Raw genomic sequence first — 20,766 nt, forward strand, 5'->3', positions numbered from 1 at the left:
TGTTCTCTCCTAAGTCCGGGGGACGAGAGAGCTAGCAGTCTCTGTGAGCAGGACTGCTCTGAAGTCAGATGACCTCGGGGCAAGCTTAGGTGTCAGGAGGTTGCCGAGGGGACTCACGTGCAGCTGTGTGGAAGTCCTTTGGCACACGGCTCCCCCTGCCTCGCCCCCGCCTTGCTGCGGCTGGAAATTAGGGCCAGAGCTTCCTCAGCAGGCATCTGCTGTTTCCACTGTGCACATATCTATCCCTTTTCAAACTTGAGTGAAGAAAATGCGTCTGCAGGTTGCACCGGTTTGCTCCGCTTCTTCTCTAGCCATCGACACAGTTTGCTTTTCTTAGCAAAGTGTCAAATGAGTGTTTTATGGTAACGGCAGCAGCCCCCACTTGTCCGTGTGCCGTGGCGACCTCACCCTAATGATGTTCTGATTCTGAGGCAGCAGGCGTGTTTGCAGAATGAAACCCGGGACTAAAAACTGTCTACTGTTGATCGATGCCTTGTTTCAAGCACTGCTGGGGAGCACCTTACCTCACATACCAAAAGAAAGGATAAGAAACCTGGTTTTCCCGTCTCCTTCAATGTAGCCACCAATGCTGTCCAAGTCTCGTTCCCAACGGTCACTCCTACTGAATGTTTTGTATCGTTTGTCCTCTCACCAAATTCTTTAAAGCGTTCAATTCTCTTATCCTTTCTGTATGTTTCTGCTGTTTGACCTTCTCACAATAATGCACAAAAGTGATGCCTGAGCTGAGCTCCTGCCTCTTGATAATCGCATTTTGTAGAAATGGAATTGTGTTTTCCCTGTTTTGTCTTCCCCCAGTCCTACAGACCTCTTTGTTTCCTCGGGGCTTCTATTCACACGTGTGTAGAAAGTTCATCACCCTCCCTGCACTGAGCCTCAGGGAAGCAGTGGAGACTCTTGAGACCCCTGCTTGGGCACCCTTGGCTAAGGACCTGTCTTCACGGCCTGCCCTTCAGGCTCAGCATCCTTGATGCCATGGGGGTGGCGGGGCCTGGGATTCCAGCCACATCTGCACCCTCTTCACTGCCAGGTGATGGGAGGGACCTCTCTGGTGAGATGCAGACCTCCACCAGAGAAGAAACATGAAAAATAGAAGGGAGATACTTGTGGTTGTCAGAGCAAAGATGAGGATCAGGTCCACTTAGTAGACAGGCCCTGAGTCAGGTGTACAGTTGATGTGTAGACATCTATCCAGTCTCGGCCTCTGGAACAGATTTGATGAAAATAATTCATTCCGACCGTATCTGAGCACAAAGGTCTCAGGAGACCAGGGAGAACGGGGCTCTTTGAAAGGCACAGGGGCTGCCACATCTGCTGACCTGTGGCCCACCATGGGGCTGCGTGGGCAGTACCCACATGTGCACAGATCACCTGTTGTGGTTTTCAGTGCACACAGCAAAATTTTATAACTTCTATCACATAGAAATGGGTACCCCTTGTAGCAAAATTTAAAACTACGGATAAGCCCCTACACCAGTTGTTCTCACATTGCCCCCCCCAAAATTCTCCATATTCCTACTATTAACAAGAAACGGTGCTAACATCTGATGCTGACTCTTTCAGACATAGTCACATACATACACATACATGCAGGTGTGAGTGTGGTTAATGCACACGTTGGTTAATCAAGTCCCTAAATAGTGAACAAAACACATGTGTGCGCCAACAAATGCAATTATATTTGCAGTTATGCCTGTTGTTTTAGCCTACTTTTTTCATTTAACTGCTTGTGAGCACTTTCTCAGGTTAACAGATAGAGACCTTGCCATTTTCATTACATCATAATTATCCAGTTTGCTGTCATGGAATATTTAAGCTATATGTGGTTTTCAGCACCTTAAGGGTGTGGCGAATAGCCTTATGTACGCACCTGTTCACATTTGCCACATTGATCCCTAATGTTAGAAAGTATACACCTTTGTGGGGCTTTTAATACAAATTGCCACACTCCCACCCGCTGTCCCGAATGCCTGCTCGTCCACCCTCTGGGTGTTGTCATACCTGTCACTCGTCCGGGCGCTTCTGACTCTGAAGTCGGTGTTGCTTTCCTGTATGCCAGGTGGGGACCCTGCGTCCCGAGGAGGGAAGGACCTTCCTCCCTGGACCTCCCTCTGCCTCTCTAAAGCCCCTACTCAGCTCCAATTATGGAAGTCTTTTAAAGATTCCTATTTATGTTTTTCTGAATATTCTAAAATCTCTGTAGTAATGATGTATTACCTTATAATCACGTAAGATACTATTACATAAGAACCAAGGTTGGTCCCGGCCGCCTGCACCCTGGGACCCTCAGGACCCAGTCGCCCCAACAGCCTGGACGCCATGCTCACTGCCACCTGTCTGCCTGACCACACTGCAGCTCAGGCTGTCACCGCATGTGGTTGTTTTTAGGTGATTTTTTGGATTATCCCCTGTGGGGAAGGCATGAGTCTATTTGTAGACAGCAAGCCTGAGGTGGCCAGGTCACTAGCCAGTAGTTCTGGCTGCAGTGTGGCCAGAACCTGTGGCTCAACCTGGGGCTGGAAGGAGGCAGCAGTAAATACTGGCCATGTCTTGAGTGGAGGAATGCATTTTGGTTCTCTTGCTTTCTCGCTTGCATCTTACCAGATGGAAGAGTAGAGCATGCAGGCAAGGGTGCAGGGTGGGGAGAGGGGGTGGAGTCAAGGGGCAGAGCTGACACTCGGGCTGTATTTCTCCCAGAGGTCCAGGGTGAGCAGTGGCCAGTGCTGTGCTAGCAAATGTTTAACAGCCAGCTCCCTCCCCCCCCACCAAAAAAAATAGTGTTTGCCAATTTCTGTGGCATAAATCCTCCCGCTGGGGCTGATTTCGAGCTACCAGTGTGATACCATGGAACATGGAGCTGGGAAGAGATTTGTACACTCGGCTCTTGTGAGCCACTGCCAGCTCACCGCCCATGGTGCCCCTCTGTCCCCAATCCGGAGGCTGAAACTCCCAGAGCAGGCCTTCTTAAGTAGCCACAGTGGCACTCCCCCACCCCCGAGACTGCCCTGGCTGCGAATGTGACAGTCAGTCAGTGCTCACATTGGAAAGAAGCTCCAGTCAGAATGGCACATCCCAGCAGGGCCGTTCTAGGGCTTCCAGGTTCTTCTGGGAAAGCCCGGGAGGTCTCTGTTTGAGGAAAGACCCCATGCTCTTCATCTCTGGGTGGATCCTCTCAGGCCACCTGCTGTGTCCCAGCGTCTCTGCTTCTGTGTCGCTGTTGCCACTTTGGTGGACAGTCATAGAGGATGTGGTTCCAGAACCATTGCACCTCAGTGTATTTTTTCTGTGACAACCTAAAGGGAGAGAAAACCCAAAACTTCCAATGTGAGCTCGGGTGGATTCCATTCTCGGGGATCACCCCATAGAGCAGTAACTCGGACAGTCGGGGACACCAGCAGCTCATGCCCTGCCACTGCTTAGCCTGACAGCCAGGATGAGTCTGAGGAGGGCTCTGCCTTTGACTGATATTTGAGGTAAATGGTCATTGTTTGGATGGTCCATCAAGAGGCAGCTCTGGCAGTCAGTGGCACCGCCCCCTGCTCAGGCATCTGTGAGAAGGTCAACCCCCCTCCCCCCAATGGTTCTTCATGTTCAGCTTGCGTTTTGGAACCCATGTCTTGGCAGCATGTGAGAGCATGGCAGGGCAGCATGGAGTCGTGCTTGGCCGGCCGAGAGAGGGCGAACATGGAAAACCATTTAGTCAACCTACATGTGTTTGTTTTTGGTAGACGACAGTATTTTTTTTCTTATTTTCACTTCTCTTTCTCTCCTTTCTCCTTGTGACTGTGCTGGTTTTGTTTTGGTATTCCTTCCACACCCTTTTCTGCATATCATCTTTCCTTTCTGTTGTGGCTTCATCCCATTTTTTTTTTTTTTTAATCTTACCGTTTGGTTCTCCTCTTTTTTCCATACTTTTGATAAAATCCATTGCATGTATCTCTCTTTTTTTTCTTTTTTTTATTTCCTTTGCCTTTTTCTTTTCCTTTCTCCCAAACTTTTTCCTTTTCACAGCATTGGAACACGGGAGGTAGTCACCCAGAAGAACTTGAGCGGCCTGGTGCCCATCCGAGACTTAAGACTAGACCCCAGCCTCCTCTGTTCCATCCCTTTGTTAGCCTTGAGCCCCAATTTACTGATTGCGTGGCTCTTCCTGAGCATAGCATACCTGGTGACCAAATTACGTTGCAAATGAGTATCATTACGAAAAATCAGTAATAAGTCACAAGAAAAACAAAAGTGCCAGAATATGTCCAGCCACCTGTGTACCTAACTGGACAGAAGGAATGTGTCAAAGCGTGGTCTACCAAGAAATATCTCATGCCTTACAGTTTGATGTTTTGTTGTTCTGAACTGTAAATACCTGCCAAATTATTTCACCAGGAGGACTTGTTCATTTAACTTCCGTAGAGTTTTCAGTGCTTGTAACACATTCTTACAGGGCCCTGTCACTGCATTGTTTAGCTGGCCTGGAATTACTTGTACCAAATCTCTCACCTTCTGATGTAAAGCTATTTATTACCTGTATATCTCATGTGCCGTGTTTCTGAGAGAAGCGAATTCTGTCTGGAAAGAATTTGTATATTTGATACTATTCTTGAATGTACTGCTAAACTTTCCTTTCCTTTTAAAGAGAAACGAAAAGGATAGATGCTTTATAACTGGCTCTTCAAGATAAACCTATTTAATAGGACATGTACTTTCTGCTTTCATTTCAAAGCGTAGTCCCTGAACTCAGAGTAGCAAACACTTTGCAGAATCGTTCCATTCCTTGCTTGTGTTCATGATTTCCAGTCCAAGACGACACAAAGCTGTGACTGTAGTAGCACATTGTACCAAATTGGGCACATCCAAGTAATGCTGCATGTGACTTTACATTTACTCTTTTAAATCTCTAAGGATCACTAAACTGACTCCAGGAATGAACGCATACAGAAACAAAAGGCTGTTCAAGTGATAGACATTTATTTTTCTTGAAGCAGGATTTTTACATTTAAAACATTGCATCTTTAGTTACAGATTAAAGTCCAGACATCTTTTTCTTAGAAAGCAAGTGTGATTCATAATAATAAGCAAAAATCAAAGGAAAAATGACCCATAAAATGAGGCCTAACCTTTGGGCATTTGTGACAGATGGAACTGTGAGAAAGAAGGAGTTGCTTTGGTTTCTGCTACTAGCGCTCTCTTGGTGTAACACGGCAATGTCCAGAAAAAGGGATGGTTGGTAAGCCTAACTTTTACATTCGCCGGAAGGGTAGTTGAACATTTGTAAAGGTAATAGATTAAATTAAGGGGAGTTCCACAGATTTTCTATAAGAAATACTCAGTGGCTTCTCTGTTTTCTAGTTCAAATTATGTCATACTTCTGTTTTTGACCGCCAGCCGGTTCCCCATACACTGTATTTTATGAAAGTGGATTTCTTTTTACCAGTCTAGAAACACTGGAGTGAATTGAGAGAAGCTGTCTTTCCCAAAACTTTTTACTCATTTGTGCCCACAAACCCAGTTTACCACAAAATCTGGCCTCTCTAGACCCTCCCCAAGATGTCCAGAACTTACCCTAGGACTCCTCTGGTTTGCCATCAGTTCTGGGTCTACTAATTGTAGAAGCAGTTAGCATGACAAATGATAGATTCAGACTTTAAATTCTAAGATAGAAGACTGTCCTTCTCGCACCGCTGGGAGGCCCTTCTTCCCCAGACGCCCTGAGCACTGCTGGAGCTTCAGGGCAGGGCTCCTGCCTGTAGGTGAAGCCAGTCTTTTCACAGGTACAGTGTGGCCACTCTGTCTTTTCCAGAACAACTGAGGTGACCATTCCATGGCATAGCTCCTGACATCCTTCACTAGGGAGTCTCCGTATGCCAACACAACACTGGTCACTGTCTAACCTGTGATTCTTTGAGAGGTGTGTTCACCTCCTGCCTCCTTCAAATTGAGGCATGTGCATCAGTGCTCCGAGGCCATTTTATTTACACTATATGAATGGGAGAAAGCAGAGTCTGCAGGCCCTTTCAGCTCCCATTCCAGGCTTCCCAGTCCTGCTCTGGCTCAAGTGCTCCTGATACCCCACGGTGGTGACACGTGCTTGTGCCCACCTCCAGGCCTGGCAGAGATTGCGCCCAGGTGAGGGAGGCCCTTCTGATTACAGAGAGTGTCCTCTCCGCTTCCCAGGCCCATGGGTGTTCCTGTGCCAATCCCCAGAGCCCCCTTCCAGGAACCCCCACCCAGCAAGGGGAGGCCGTGGCCTCTGAGGGGGCCTTGTGGACAGCCCGGCCTGCTGCTCGCTGCTGTGGCGCCAGCCAGGCCTTCCTGCCTCATGTAGAATTGGCTGCTAAGTTGACAGAGAAGTAAGTTGGACAGGGTTCTTTGTCTCTTCAGGGGCTGAGTCAAAAGGCAGTACATTCTACCTGTATGCTTGTGAGGGTAGCACAAGAAAGGACACCAGGAGGTCAGCCTAGGCTGTGAATTGTTGTTGTTGTTTTTCTTCAGAACATCTGAGGAAAGAGACTCTGTATGCTCACCCTTTGTGTGCTGAGTTTTAGTATCACTAAGGCTTTTTACTTACGAAGTCAGACTAAATACATACGTCTTTTCTGCTTTAGTGAGAAATAGGCTGGATGAAACAAACATGGGAAGATGCTTCAAGAAAGGGGAGTCTGGTACTTGATGATGATGGTTTTCAGGCTGCCGCTGAGGTGATACTGGCTCTGGACGGGACACAGTCAGTGGCTGCCAGCACTAGATATTCAGGATCACTAAGACCCTAGTGCGTTCAGATGGGTTCTAAAGTGGAAGATCCACACCAGAAAGGGAAAACCAGAGGACTCCCTAGAACCAGTTGTCATTTGGGTTTCCATTCTAATTTCTCATTCAAAAAATGGATGTCCTTGAAATAATTTACCTATAGAATAAAAACAGTCGGGGAGCTTTGAAATAATTAAATCCCTCTTTCTAAACTCTACCCAAGACCTTCTCAAAGTGTGCTGTTGACAACTAAAAACTATGCAGCCGATGTGATCTGTAGAAGTGTTCTACCTTAGGACAGGAGGCTGGCGGTGGGGAGCCTTCCCAGTGGGGAGTGCCAGTTAGCACGGCACGCCCTCTCCTCTCTGCACATAGCAGCCTCCAGCATTAATGCCAGAGCTCATGCAAACGTGTGATGACAGTGTCTACGTGCCATCAGCCTCACCCAGGCAGATTTGGTAAATTCAAAACATTTGAGAAAAGTAAATACGATGTGCTTTAGAAATTAAATTGCATTGAAAGTGTAATCTTGATTACAATTTCGTGTGTAACGAATTCAGCCAGTTAACCCGGTAATTAGCTTCCTTAACATATGTAAATAAAAGATAATGTCCGAGTGGACAAATTATTCTTCTTCGCTCCTCAAAGCAGTTCGGCATTTAATAGTGATAGGTGGTGTTTGAAAAGTGTGTGCATTTGTATATAAATAGAGAAGCCATATCTGAAATAGTTTGATAATGTGAGAGCTTCCAAAGATGAAGACTAACTGTGCATAGGAACTTACAGCTTCTGCTTTAAATGGAATTATATTTTTATCCGATTACTGGATGTTAGACAAACATGATCATTATTGATTCTAGGGCCTCCCTGCTCGTCTGGCCTAGGCTTTCAGCTCTTATGACACACGTCTGGCTGAGGGCTTGAGGCTCTGGTGACAAGGAAGCAGAGCTGAGTTACTAAATTACTTAATAACAAATCAGGTGGATACTTTTCTAAAATACCTGAGCTTATCTTTTGAATAAAATTACTGTCTTACCAAAAATATTTTACATGTTCTTGATAATAAGACTGTCATTTTCACTTTAAAAGGCTTGAGCAGTTGCCACTGATATTTTTTTAAAATGCATGACATAATGGTCTTCATAAAATTTGAAATATTTTTTTTAAATCACTATTTCTTGGTAACTCCAAATTTTACATCTCATAAATGGGGATTTTTTGTACTGAATTTGATAACTAGTTGACTTAATTGCTAGTCTTCGAATAATACAAAAATGTAAAGTTATACTGTGCTTATAGGAAGCCGTTTATATTTAGAATTGCTTTTGCCTGTTAATTTGGCGTCTACAGCAGACCATTTCCCAAAGAACTCCCCTGATGCTCTCATTTGGGAACGAATGTGAGGCCTGCCTGATGTCTCATCCTCCTGTTCAGCATTTGCTCTGCCCACTGGGTTGCCATGACAACCCTCCATCCAGTACAGCTGGGGATGATGCTGGTAGCCGGTTCTCTAGGGAAGGGCACCTGTGGGCTCTCACTGGCTCTGCGGCACCCCTGTGAGAGGTGACCACAATGAGGACAGCCCTCCTAGAGAAGGTGACTGGCTGCCACGGGGAGATCTCAGTGGGATGACTCCTTCATGACACGTCTAGCCCTGATGGCTGTGCAGACCCCTCGTGCCACCACTGCATGAGCCCACTGATTGCTCTGTACCCAGGACAGCTGCCTCCTCAGTGGGGACGGCATGTTATAGCAGCCTTCTCGGCCAGATGGCTTTGCTACATTCTGCAAGGAAAATGAGCATTTTCAATTTGAGGTGATTCATAGCTGTTGCTAATAAGAAAAACGCAGCTCTTTAAAAGCTTTGGCAAGAGTAGCAAAATTTCTTTTTCCATTTAATTTGTGACATAACAGAACCTTTGAACTGCAAATTATGATAGAACCCTCAAATTACTGGACATGAAAACCATTACGTGAAAACCATTAACTTAAAACCACAAGTTTGCTTCTACTTAGATACAGTGCTGCCTCTGGAAATGCCAGGCTCACAGCCCCATACAGCATGTGTCCATCTCTGTGCTTCTTAGTTGCCTTCCTTGTTTAGAAGCCCGCCATCTTGCGTGCGTATTGTTGTAAATGAGTCCGGCACCCATTTGAATTAATCAACATTTTTTGTAATGCTATGAAAATAATCAATTCATTTCATTTTAGTTTAAGTCTTTTCCTTTTTCCTTTTTTACTGCTGTCATTTCTTGTGCTTGTTTTTTTCCCCAGTGAGGGTTGTCGAAGAGAAAATACAATGAAGAATGTTGGAAGTCGCAAATATGCGTTTAATTCCCTGCAGCTGAAGGCTTTCCCCAAGCATTACAGGCCTCCCGAAGGGACTTACGGAAAAGTTGAAACATGAACACACGGTTCCTCTAATTAGCTGTCACATACTAAATGTGGGTACCCTCTAGTGTCATATACGAATTCTTCAAGAAGACCTGAAGGATTGGTTTTTATTTTTGTGTTTTCAAACAAAATTCACTAAAAAGTCTATGGAGCATGTTTTTTTCCACTGGAATCAATAGGAGGTAATGTTTGGCTCAATAGCGTGGATAGTAATGACTGCCCATTTAAATAGCCTCAGCCATAACCACACAGATATCATCGATAGTTACCTGTATGAATCAAGCTAGATATGTCTGAAATGCTAAAAGACTTTTTAAAATGCCCACTTAGGCAGCTGCACACCTAATGTATTTTTCTACCGAGTAACTCAAAATTGAGCATTGAATTACAGTCTACTTTAAAAATTTTTGAATGTAAAACAGTAAATAATATATTAAAGAATTGGATCCTGGGCAGATCAGTAAATGTTGAATGTTAACTCAAGTTTTGGGGAAAGAAGGTAGCTCCAGCTTGAGCAGTGAGAGCAGTTGGTTCCGATAAATCGTCTTATCTGTAGCATCACAGGTGAAATCAGAAGGTGAAGTAAAGGTTGCTAAATCAGCCCGAGGTAAGACTTCACTGGAAGGTAGTACCTGCACAGCGGCCCACGTGGGGGGCCCACTTCCCCCCCCCCCCCGCTGCGCTGTAGCACAGGGTGTGTGCTGGAGAAGGACGCCACTGGCCTGTTCTCCCCAGCTCCGTGGCTGGTCCTGCCCCCAGGGCTTGCCTCCCTTCCTCTCCTGGGTGTTGAATTCTGCCACTCCAGGACCCCGCACATGAGGTGTCTGCTGCCTTTTAGACAACAGTGGGGGATTTATGGGTGTAGGTGCTGGAAGCCTAAGTATTTTCAGAACAAATGTCCTTTTGTGGGTTTCCCAATTTATCGTCTTCTAGAAGACAATCCTGTTGGATTGTCTGATGAAAGTGTCTCTTAGGTTTGCAGTAGTTGTTACTGTCCTCTTTACCTTCTGTTATGTAAGATGACTATTGAGAAAGTTGAAATTCTCTCCTACAGTGAGATTTTGAAAGGGATTAATGGGCCATAAACTTAGGAATTTCATAGAAAATTATGTCTGATCATCTATTATAAGATGATGATGATGAGTCTTATCTGCACATAGCAGAGATTTTTCTTAGTTTATGTGTTTATCAATTCTGTTTATCATAATTATGTTTACATGTTATTTAAAAGGCTGTAAAATATATGTGGCACATATCCATGATGCTGATCTTAATGATTTGTGAACCCTTAGGAAATCCCTAGGTCTAAAATTATAGATGTTATTCTTGGGCTCCTTTAGAAATGCCAGTTGGAAACATGTGACAGACTTGGGTTGCTGAGGCACAGGCAGTGCCACCCACAGGCAGGGACACAGGGGTGGGCGCAGGTGAGGGACTGCATAACCTTCCAGACCCTTCCTATACAGTGTGCAGACAGAGCCTCTGCTCCTCCTGCCCATTGGACAGGTGTGAGTGGATGTGGAGGATGCACCAGGAGCAATGGTCACAGCTCGCTGCCTCTCCCACAGCTGGCTCACTGTGGAGGGTGCAGGTAGAGACACTCCTATCCACCAAACCCGCTGCACAGGTGGCATCAGCTGGCATCACATCATCCTGCTGTGTCAGTCCCTGTTCAAAGATGGTTTCCAGTATGGGTGATTTGGCCTCTCGCCTCTCCCCCATATCATTTAATTTGTAACTTTTCTAGTACCTACATATTTCCATCTTTTCTTATGTTAACATCACTACCTTTCAAAAATTCCCTTGTCTTTTTAAATTAAATGTCACCCATATTGTTTCCAGAATTTTTTTTTTTTTTTTTTGTCTGATGAGCATTAAGCACCTGCATTGGTCAAAAGGGAATAGAGCAAATGTCGAGTCATCCGTTAGCAATTTTGCATGTGGCACCTTTATGTGAATTATTTTTCGAACTTCAGCTTCATATTAAGGATCACCACAAAACTCGAAGACTTGGCTAACCGTGTAGAGAATGTTCAGGTTTCAGTGTTCTATGTGAGCGTCCCTGGGCCCCCGTGGGAGAGCAGCCTCTGGGCGGCATCACGCCCTTCTTTCGCTTGCCGCGCGAGGGCGCCCTTCGTGGTGGCCGGGGCGTGGAGTCCGGTAGGAGCGCTGAGTTTCCAGCTGCGCAAGGAGAGCCGTTGTACAGGTTACCATAAAACAGAGGTTCCGTCCAGTGTACCTTAGAAGGCCTCTCGTTTAAAGAGAAACGTTGAGACATGCTGAAACCCTGGGATGTGGCGTGGATTCTAAGTACCTGCAGCACAGTTGCCTTTGGTTTCCTTCAAAAATGTACAAATATTGTATAATACTGTTTTGTCCCTACACAATTGTTATTTGCCAAGCTTTGTGCATTAAAGTACTTTTATTTATTTGTTTTGGGTGGGCAGTAGTAATATATATGAACATATAGTTACTGTTTTATATATTCTGGGTTCATTCGAAGCCATGTATGCTGTAAATGTGCTAGTCTTTAGAATGACAAATAATAAATAACTGACAAGAACATTAAACTTGGCGTTGCCTCATTCATTCCGTTGTAACTGGGGACTAGTTTCATGGCCTCATCTGACTGGGCGGTCATTAGTGGGCATTGGATCGAGCGCTCAGGTGTTTGTAAGCATGAGATCATGACAGACTTCTGTTTTATAACCTTGTTTTCACTTAATTTGAAGCAGAGGGGCAATGGGCTGTGGGATCAAGAGCACGAACTTCAGCATTGGACAGATCGAGCTCCCGATCCTGCTCTGACACTCGCCGGCTGGTGACTTTGAACAAATTGCTTGCCCTCTCTGAGCCTCCATTTTCTCATGTGTGAAGTGTGGACACAATTCATGAGGCAGTTGTGAGGTGCCTTAGCAGTAAATGTTCATAACTGTTAGCTGGTTTTGTTGTTACCTTCCCACATCCATAAATATGGATCATGTCTTCCTGTGGATTGCCTGGTCGTCTGGTGTGATTTGCTAAAATGTAGTTCCATTCGTGGTTTGATTGTTCATTATAACCAGGACTGCATCTTGTACCTTTACCCCTTTTTCTCTGCACATGTGCCAGTGATTTCCCTTGGATGAATTCCTGGCAGTAGACATGTACAATTAAAGGATAATTTAAAATTTTAAACCTTGTTGAATTTTAATGTTACCGAAGTGCTCCCAGAAAATTAAGCTACCCTCTATAGCATGTGCCTTTCCCCCTTTATTCTCATTGATGCTGGAAATGGCAACTGGGTTCAGTTTCCATTTCTTTGATGACTGTGAAAATTGAACATCTTTTATACTTTCACTGATATTTCTACTTTTGTGACTTCATTGGAGTATTGGTCTTTTTCATATGCAGTGTTTGTAATATTTAGTATATTAATCCTTCTCTGTTGCAGCTTGAAAAAACCTGCTCATCAGTTATCTTTGGTATTGTTAATAGTAGAGAGTCGAGAAAAGTTTTTATGTAATATGCCTGTCTTTTTCTTTTTGGTGCTTGTTGTGAAGTCAAATCCTGGCTTCCCCCACTGGAGGTGACACAGACAGGGCACCCTGTCCCTGGTCCGTGAAATGGCTGTGGTGCTGTGCACTCAATGAGGGACTATACTAGTCTGCACCATGCTGGGTAGAACGCACCCTACCCATTGCTTAAGATGAAGCAAATGGGAAATAGCTTTGTCTTATTTTTATATAGCTGTCACTCCCCAAGCTGTGACACATTCCTGAGAATATAGGATCAGAATGTCTACATTTCAAATACCCCCTCGGACCCCTTTTATGCCTCAGCACTACTTTTGTGATGATTTCTTCCTGCACCAGGCTCCTGGTGGGCCTTGTGGCCAGTCCAGGCAGGTCTGAATTCAAATATAGACACACCTCTGTGGTATCTTCACTCTCTGTTGTATCGTTTAATGACATAAAACGCTGAGACAGGCTAGAGAGGACCGGAAACTTGCTTGTTCCCATATCTAGGAAGACAACATCTGTATCAGAGAGACAGATGCAGAAAGATAGCACTTTCCCACTTCTCCTTTCTTGCTGCTCATCCTTCCCTTGGCTTCCCTGGCCTCATTTGTCCCCTGGTTGTCCTCACTGTCCCCTGGTTGCTTGTCTTCCTCCACCCACTCTAATATTTTGGTGATCCCCAGGTTTCTGTCCATATTTTTCTTCTATCTCATTTCTAATGCTCTTTCTGAAAAGTCTGAATCATTCCTATGGAATAAATTGCCACTTATTTGCTAATAACTCCCAAATTCCTAGGTCTGTCCCAGACTCAATCTACGTCCACATCCCTCTACACATCAGCCACGTCCTAGTCATTCTACTTGAGTGTCTGCTTTGGTGTCCACAGCATGACGACAATAAACTTATGCTTTCTCTCCAAGCTGGCTGACAAATGACCCCACATTCCACTCAGTGGTCATCTTCTCCCTTCCCCTCTACATCCTACCAGCTACCAAGATCTGTATCTCTTCAGTACCCCCTTCAACCTATCCCATAGTTCCACCCCCACACTCACAGCCCTGGTCCACATCCTATCCCCTTGTCCAGACCAGTACCCTTCGGCCTTCTCATCACTCCTTCAAGGCCCATCTCAGGCCTGTCCTCCTTTATGGCGATTTCTCTCCACAGAACGAGTTGGTGCCTTTAAAAAAAATTTTTTTTCCTCATTCAATTTTGAAGACAACCATTATATCATGTATCTCCTGCCCATCGTGTTACTTTTTACTTTGTCCAGCATGTAATTTTGTGTTCACAACTGAATATGTAATTCCTGTCATTCAAAAAAGCTTACTGAAGGGGTGCCTGAGTGGCTCAGTCAGTTAAGTGTCTGACTTCAGCTCAGGTCATGATCTCACTGCTCATGAGTTAGAGCCCCGCGTCAGGCTCTGTGCTCACAGCTCATAGCCTGGAGCCGGCTTCTGATTGTGTTTTTTCTCTCTCTCTTTCTGTCCCTCTCCCACTCATGCTCTCTCTCTCTCTCAAAAATAAGTAAACATTAAAAAAAAGTTTACTGAATGAAAAGGTAAATAACTGAGTTTCTAGGAGTGTTCAACTGAAAATTTTCCCATTTCAGTGTTAGACCATGTTGCTTTTGTCTCTGTATATAATCCGTTATTCAAAATACATGACAAGGAGCCAAATCTAACAGACTCAAAGGAGAAAGCAAACTTAAGACCAGCAGAGTGTGACAAACCCAAGGACAGTGGTTTTCTCTCATGGAGGAGCATTAGGGTCTCTTAGGAAAGTCCAGTATTAAAGTGGGTTCACACAATGTTCTGGTGATCTGGATGGTAGTTACATGATGATTTACTTCATGGTTATTTGTTAACATTATACAAACATCCTGTGTACTTTTCTGTATGTTTATTATATTTAACAATAAAATTTAAATGTTAGCCCATCATTACTCAATAAACAGTCTGAAAAGCGAATCAAGAATACAACTCCATTTACAGTAACATAAAAAAGAATAAGATACTTGGAATTAACCCAGTCGAGAAGACAAAAGTCTTCTACACTGAGAACTACAAAATGTTGTGGAAAGAAGACACCAATGAATGGGAATACATCTGTGTGAATGGATTGAAGACTTCATATTGTTAAGATCCCAATACTACCTAAAATGATGTACAGATTCAGTGTACTCCCTATCAAAATTCAAATGGTACTTTTTTATGGAGATAGGAAAATCCATCCTAAAATTCATCTGGAATCTCAAGAAGCTCTGAGTAGACAAAACCATCGAAAAAGAACAAAGCTGGAGGTTTCACACTTCCTCATTTCCAAACGTATTACAAAGCTACAGTGATCAAAACAGCATAGCACCGACATAAAGACAGACATACAGACCAATGAAAAAGAAGAAAGGGCCCAGAAATAAACCCTAATATGTATGATCATGTAGTTTTCGACATAGGTGCCAAAACCATTCAATGAGCAAGGGGAAGTCTTTTCAACATATGATGTTGGGAACAGTGGATATCCCCACACAAAAGAATGACCTTGTACCCTTACCTTACACCATATGCAAAAGCAACTCAAACTTTAGGGAAGACCTAAGGGGAAGAACTAAAACTAGACAACTCCTGGAAGAATACTTAGGGGGAAACCTTCACTAGGCCAGGCAATGACTTGTTAGATCGGACACCAAAAGTACAGGCAACAAAGTAAAAACAGATAAACCAGATAACATCAAAATTTAAAACTGCATCAACAGAGTGAACACAATCAACAGAGTGAACGGAAGTGGGAGAACCTGTCGATCATCTCTGCTAAGGGGTCAATAGTATATACACAGAACTCCTAGAACCCCAATCATTTGTCTTTAAGGAACTTGTATACACAATATATAAAGACCTTATAACACAATAATGAAGACATAAATAACTTAAAAATGGAATATGGATTTGAAAAGACATTTCTCCAAAAATATACAGAAGGCCAGATCTGACAACTGAAGATGGCAGAGGAGTAGGGGGACCCTAAGCTTGCCTCATCCCTAAAACACAGCTAGTTATCAAATCATTCTGAACACCAAAGATATCAGAGGTCTGAGAGAACAAAATCTGCAAGTCTACAAGTAGAAAAGTAACCACTTTTTGGAAGGTAGGAGGTGTGTAGAGTTGACTTGGGGGAGACAAAGCTGTGAATACAGCAGTGGGGAGGGAGTCCTGATTATGGAGGCTACTGCAACGTATTGTAAGCAGTGGAGAGCAAAATCTGAATTTTTAGAAGTCCAGTACTGTGGGGGACATGCCTGACTTAAAGGTGCTCATGTGGCAAAGTGGAGTGGAGTCCCAGAAGTGACAGCATGGCCTGAGGATTCCTTGGTTGCAAGGACAGGTGGTGCCAACTTGCTGTGCTGTTTCCAAGCTTAGGAAGCAGGGACTCATTTGAGGGCAGCAAGCAGGGGTGCCGGCTTTCTGCTCTGTTTTGCTATAAGCTCTGAACTGCTATGCGATCGTGTGGCCATTTTATTGACAGGGACCAATAAAGAGTAAAAGTATGACAAGACCCTACCCCAGAGGAACAGTGAGCATGGGTCCACGCCATGGGAATCCTTAAAATTAGGAATTTTGAAACTGAGTGATGCACCTGAGATAAAAGCTCAAATCCTGGGTGAACGCAGGGTTCTGACAGAAGCTGGGGGCACGAGGGGTAATTGATTGCTCTTCTGTGAGGGTTCCCTGGAGTGTCGGGAGTTGCAAACTTCCAGCTCTGGGGCTAGAGAGCAGGCACTGCCGTATTCATCCCACCTATCAGCACTGAAATCCTTCAAGGAAAAAAAGTAGTGCTACCCAATGGAGGCCAGAGCTGCTTACACCAGGCCCCACCCCGCTGCACCTTTGAGGCCCATTTCCATCAGCCTGAGAATCAGCGCAACAGGCCCCTCCCTCAGAAGACCAACAAAAACAACTCACTCACACTAAGTCTACTACTGATCAGAGTGCTGAAAAGCTCCAGCTCTAGGGGAAATAGAATCTAGCTTCCTTTTTACTTTTATTCTTTATTGGTTTTTTTTTTTTCATTTTTTTGGTTCCTTTGAAAATTTTTAAAAATTAAAATTTTTAAATATATTTTTATATATAATTTTTAAATTTATTTTCATTGTATTGTATTTTGTAGTTTTGGATCTAGATTCTTTTAACAAGCAGACCAAAACACATCTATGATCTAGTTTTGTTTTTTTCTTTTTTTGTGGGGGGGGGGTGGTTCTTCTTTTCAGGACAAAATGATAAGATGGAGAAATTCACCCCAAAAGAAAAAAACAGGAAGTAGATCCTCACATCCAAGAATTTAATCAATACATATATAAGATGTCTGAACTAGAATTTGAAATAATTATAAAGATACTAGCTGGGTTTGCTAGAGAATCCCTTTCTACAGAGATAAAAGAACTAAAAGCTAGTCAGGTCAAAAGTAAAAATGCCGTAACTGAGATGCAAACCCACATGGAGGCCATAAAAATGAGGATGTATGAAGCAGAGGACTGAATCACTGATATAGAAGATACAATTATGAGAAATAATGAAGGTGAAAAGAAGAGGGAAACAAAGGTAATGGATCATGAAGGTAGACTTAGGGAACTCAGTGACTTATTAAAATGGAATAACATTTGTATCATAGGAGTCCCAGAAGATGAAGAAGGGACAGAAAAAGACGCAGAAGGTTTATTTGAACAAATTATAGCTGAAAACTTCCCTAATCTGGGAAAAGACAGACATCAAAATCCAAGAAGCACAGAGAACTTCCATTAAATTCAACAAAAGCCTACCATTACCAAGGTATATTGTAGTCAAATTCACAAAATACACAGACAAGGAAAGAATCCTGAAAACAGCAAGGGAAAAAAGTCCTTAATCTACAAGGGAAGACAGGTCAGGTTTGCAGCAGATCTGTCCACAGACACTTGGCAGGCCAGAAAGAGTGGCAGGATATATTCAATGTGCCGAATGGGAAAAAAATATGCAGCCAAGAACCTTTATCCAGCAAGGCTGTCATTCAGAATAGAAGGAGAGATAAAGACTTTCCCAGACAAACAAAAACTAAAGGAGTTTGTGACCACTAAACCAGCCCTGCAAGAAATTTTAAGGTGGAGGGAGGCCACTCTGAGTGGAGGAAAAAGAAGACCAAAGCAATAAAGACTACAAAGGCCCAGAGGACATCACCAGAGACACCAGCTGTATAGGTAACACAATGACATTAAATTCATCTTTTAATGATCACTCTGAATGTAAATGGACTAAATGCTCCAATCAAAAGACATAGGGTATCACAATGGATAAAAAAAAGAAAAAACCCACAAGACCCATCTACATGTGGCCGACAAGAGACTCATTTTAGACCTAAAGACACCTGCAGATTGAAGTGAGGGGATGGAGAACCATGTATCATCCTAATGGAGGTCAAAAGAAAGCCACAGTAGCCATACTTATATCAGACAAACTAGATTTTATTTTTTTTTCTTTCTTTTTTTTTTTTAACGTTTTTATTATTTATTTTTGGGACAGAGAGAGACAGAGCATGAACGGGGGAGGGGCAGAGAGAGAGGGAGACACAGAATCGGAAACAGGCTCCAGGCTCCGAGCCATCAGCCCAGAGCCTGACGCGGGGCTCGAACCCACAGACCGTGAGATCGTGACCTGGCTGAAGCCGGACGCTTAACCGACTGCGCCACCCAGGCGCCCCTCAGACAAACTAGATTTTAAACCAAAGACTGTAACAAGAGATGAGGAAGGGTGTTATATCATAATTAAGGGGTCTGTCCATCAACAAGATCTAACAATTGTAAATATTTATGCCCCCAACTTGAAAGCACCCAAATATAAATCAATTACTAATAAACATAAAGAAACTCATTGATAATGATACAATAATAATAGAGGACTTTAACGCCCCACTGACAACAATGGACAGATCATCTAAGCAGAAAATCAACAAGGAAACAATGACTTTGAATGACACACTGGACTGGATGGCCTTAACAGATAGATTCAGAACGTTTCATCCTAAAGCAACAGAGTACACATTCTTTTCATGTGCACACGGAACATTCTCCAGAATAGATCACATGCTAGGTCACAAATCAGCCCTCCACAAGTACAGAAAGATCTAGATCATACCATGCATATTTTCAGACCACAACTTGACATCAACCACAAGAAAAATTTGGGAAGCCCTCAAATACATGGAGGTTAAAAAACATCTTGCTAAAGAATGAGTGGGTTAACCAGGAAATTAAAGAAGAAATAAAAAAAAATACATGGAAGCAAGTGAAAATACAACATTCCAAAACCTCTGGGACGCAGCAAAGGCAGTCCTAAGAGGGAAGTATATTGCAATACAGGCCTATCTCAAGAAGCAAGAAAGGTCCCAAATACATATCCTAACCTTACACCTAAAGGAGCTAGAAAAGGAACAGCAGATCCTAAAGCCAGCAGAAGGGAAATAATAAAGATGAGAGCTGAAATAAACAATATAAAAACAAAAAAACCAGGAACAGATCAACAAAACTAAGAGCTGGTTCCTTGAAAGAATTAATAAATTGATAAACCCCTTGACAGACTGATCAAAAAGAAGAAAGGACCCAAATAGATAAAATCATGAATGAAGGAGAGATCACAACCAACAGCACAGATATACAATTATGAGAATACTATAGAAAATTATATGCCAACAAACTGGGCAATCTGGAAGAAATGGACAAACTCCTAGAAACTTACAAGCTACCAAAACTGAAACAGGAAGAAATCGAAAATTTAAACAGACCCATAACCAGCAAAGAAATTGAATCAGTAATCAAAAATCTCCCAAAAAAACAAGAGTTCTGGGCCAGATGGCTTTCCAGAGGCATTCTACCAGACATTTAAATAAAGTTAATACCTATTCTTCTCAAACTCTTCGAAAAAACAGAAATGGAAGGAAAATTTCCAAACGTCTTCTACAGGGCCAGCATTACCTTGATTTCAAAACAAAAGACCCCACTCAAAAGGAGATGAATATGGATGTAAAAATTCTCAATAAAATAGTAGCAAATCTAATTCAACAGTACCTTAAAATAATTATTCACCATGATCAAGTGGGATTTATTCAGTATTTGCAAATTAATCAACATGATACACCACATTAGTAAAAGAAAGGATAAGAACCATAAGATCCTGTCAATAGATGCAGAAGAAAGCACTTCACAAAATATAGCATTCCTTCTTGATAAAAACCCTCAACAAAGTAGGGATAGATGGAACATACCTCAACATCCTAAATGCCATACATGGAAGACCCAGAGCTAATATCATCTTCAGTGGGAAGAAACTGAGAGCCTTTCCCCTTTGGTCAGGAACAAGACAAGGATGTCCACTTTCCCCCTTACTATTTAACATAGTATCAGAAGTGTTAGCCTCAGCAATCAGAAAACAAAAAGAAATAAAGGGCATCCAAATTAGCAAAGAAAAAGTCAAATTTTCACTCTTTGCAGACTACATGATACTCTTTGTAGAAAACCCCCAAAATTGCTATAACTAATACATGAATTCAGCAAAGTCACAGGATATAAATCACCATTCAGAAATCTGCATTTCTATACACCAGTAATGAAGTAGCAGAAAAAGAAATCAAGGAATTGATCCTATTTGCAAGTGCAAAAACAGTAAGATACCTAGGAATAAACCTAACTAAAGAGGTAAAAGATTTATACTCTGAAAACTATAGAACAATTATGAAAGAAATTGAATAGGACAGAAAGAAATGGAAACACAGTCCATGTTCATGGATTGGAAGAACAAACATTGCTGAAATGCCAATACTACCAGAAGCAATCTACACATTTAATGGAATCCCTATTAAAATACCACCAGCATTTTTCACAGAGCTAGAACAAACAATCCTAAAATTTTTATGGAATCAGAAAAGTCCCCAGATGGCTAAAGCAGTTCTGAAAAAGAAAAAACTGGAGGCATCACAATTCTGGATTTCAAGCTGTATTACAAAGCTGTAGTCATCAAGACAATATGGTACTGGCACAAAAACAGACACAGAGATCAATGGAACAGAATAGGAATCCCAGAAATGGACCTAC

The 20,766-nt window shown here is 43.0% G+C and overlaps 1 protein-coding gene across 18 annotated transcripts in view; it reads left to right on the forward strand.

Moving 5' to 3' along the window:
• Window positions 1-20,766, forward strand: part of INPP4A (inositol polyphosphate-4-phosphatase type I A) — a 152,454-nt gene that overhangs the window by 125,724 nt on the left and 5,964 nt on the right. For 6 of the 18 annotated variants that reach the window (XM_040453979.1, XM_040453972.1, XM_040453981.1 and 3 more), the window contains one exon: window positions 9,034-9,166. The exons of 1 other annotated variant lie outside the window; for it this stretch is intronic. In XM_040453979.1, the coding sequence (XP_040309913.1) occupies window positions 9,034-9,166 (133 nt within the window). Of the gene's footprint in view, window positions 1-435; window positions 2,618-4,029; window positions 7,390-9,033; window positions 11,724-20,766 lie in introns of those variants that run through there. 11 more of the 18 variants (XM_040453967.1, XM_040453974.1, XM_040453977.1 and 8 more) reach the window with 4 other exon arrangements.

The sequence above is a fragment of the Herpailurus yagouaroundi genome, unplaced genomic scaffold, assembly GCF_014898765.1.
Source record: "Herpailurus yagouaroundi ecotype Mexico unplaced genomic scaffold, PumYag 210, whole genome shotgun sequence".
NCBI classification, from domain to species: Eukaryota; Metazoa; Chordata; class Mammalia; order Carnivora; family Felidae; genus Herpailurus; species Herpailurus yagouaroundi.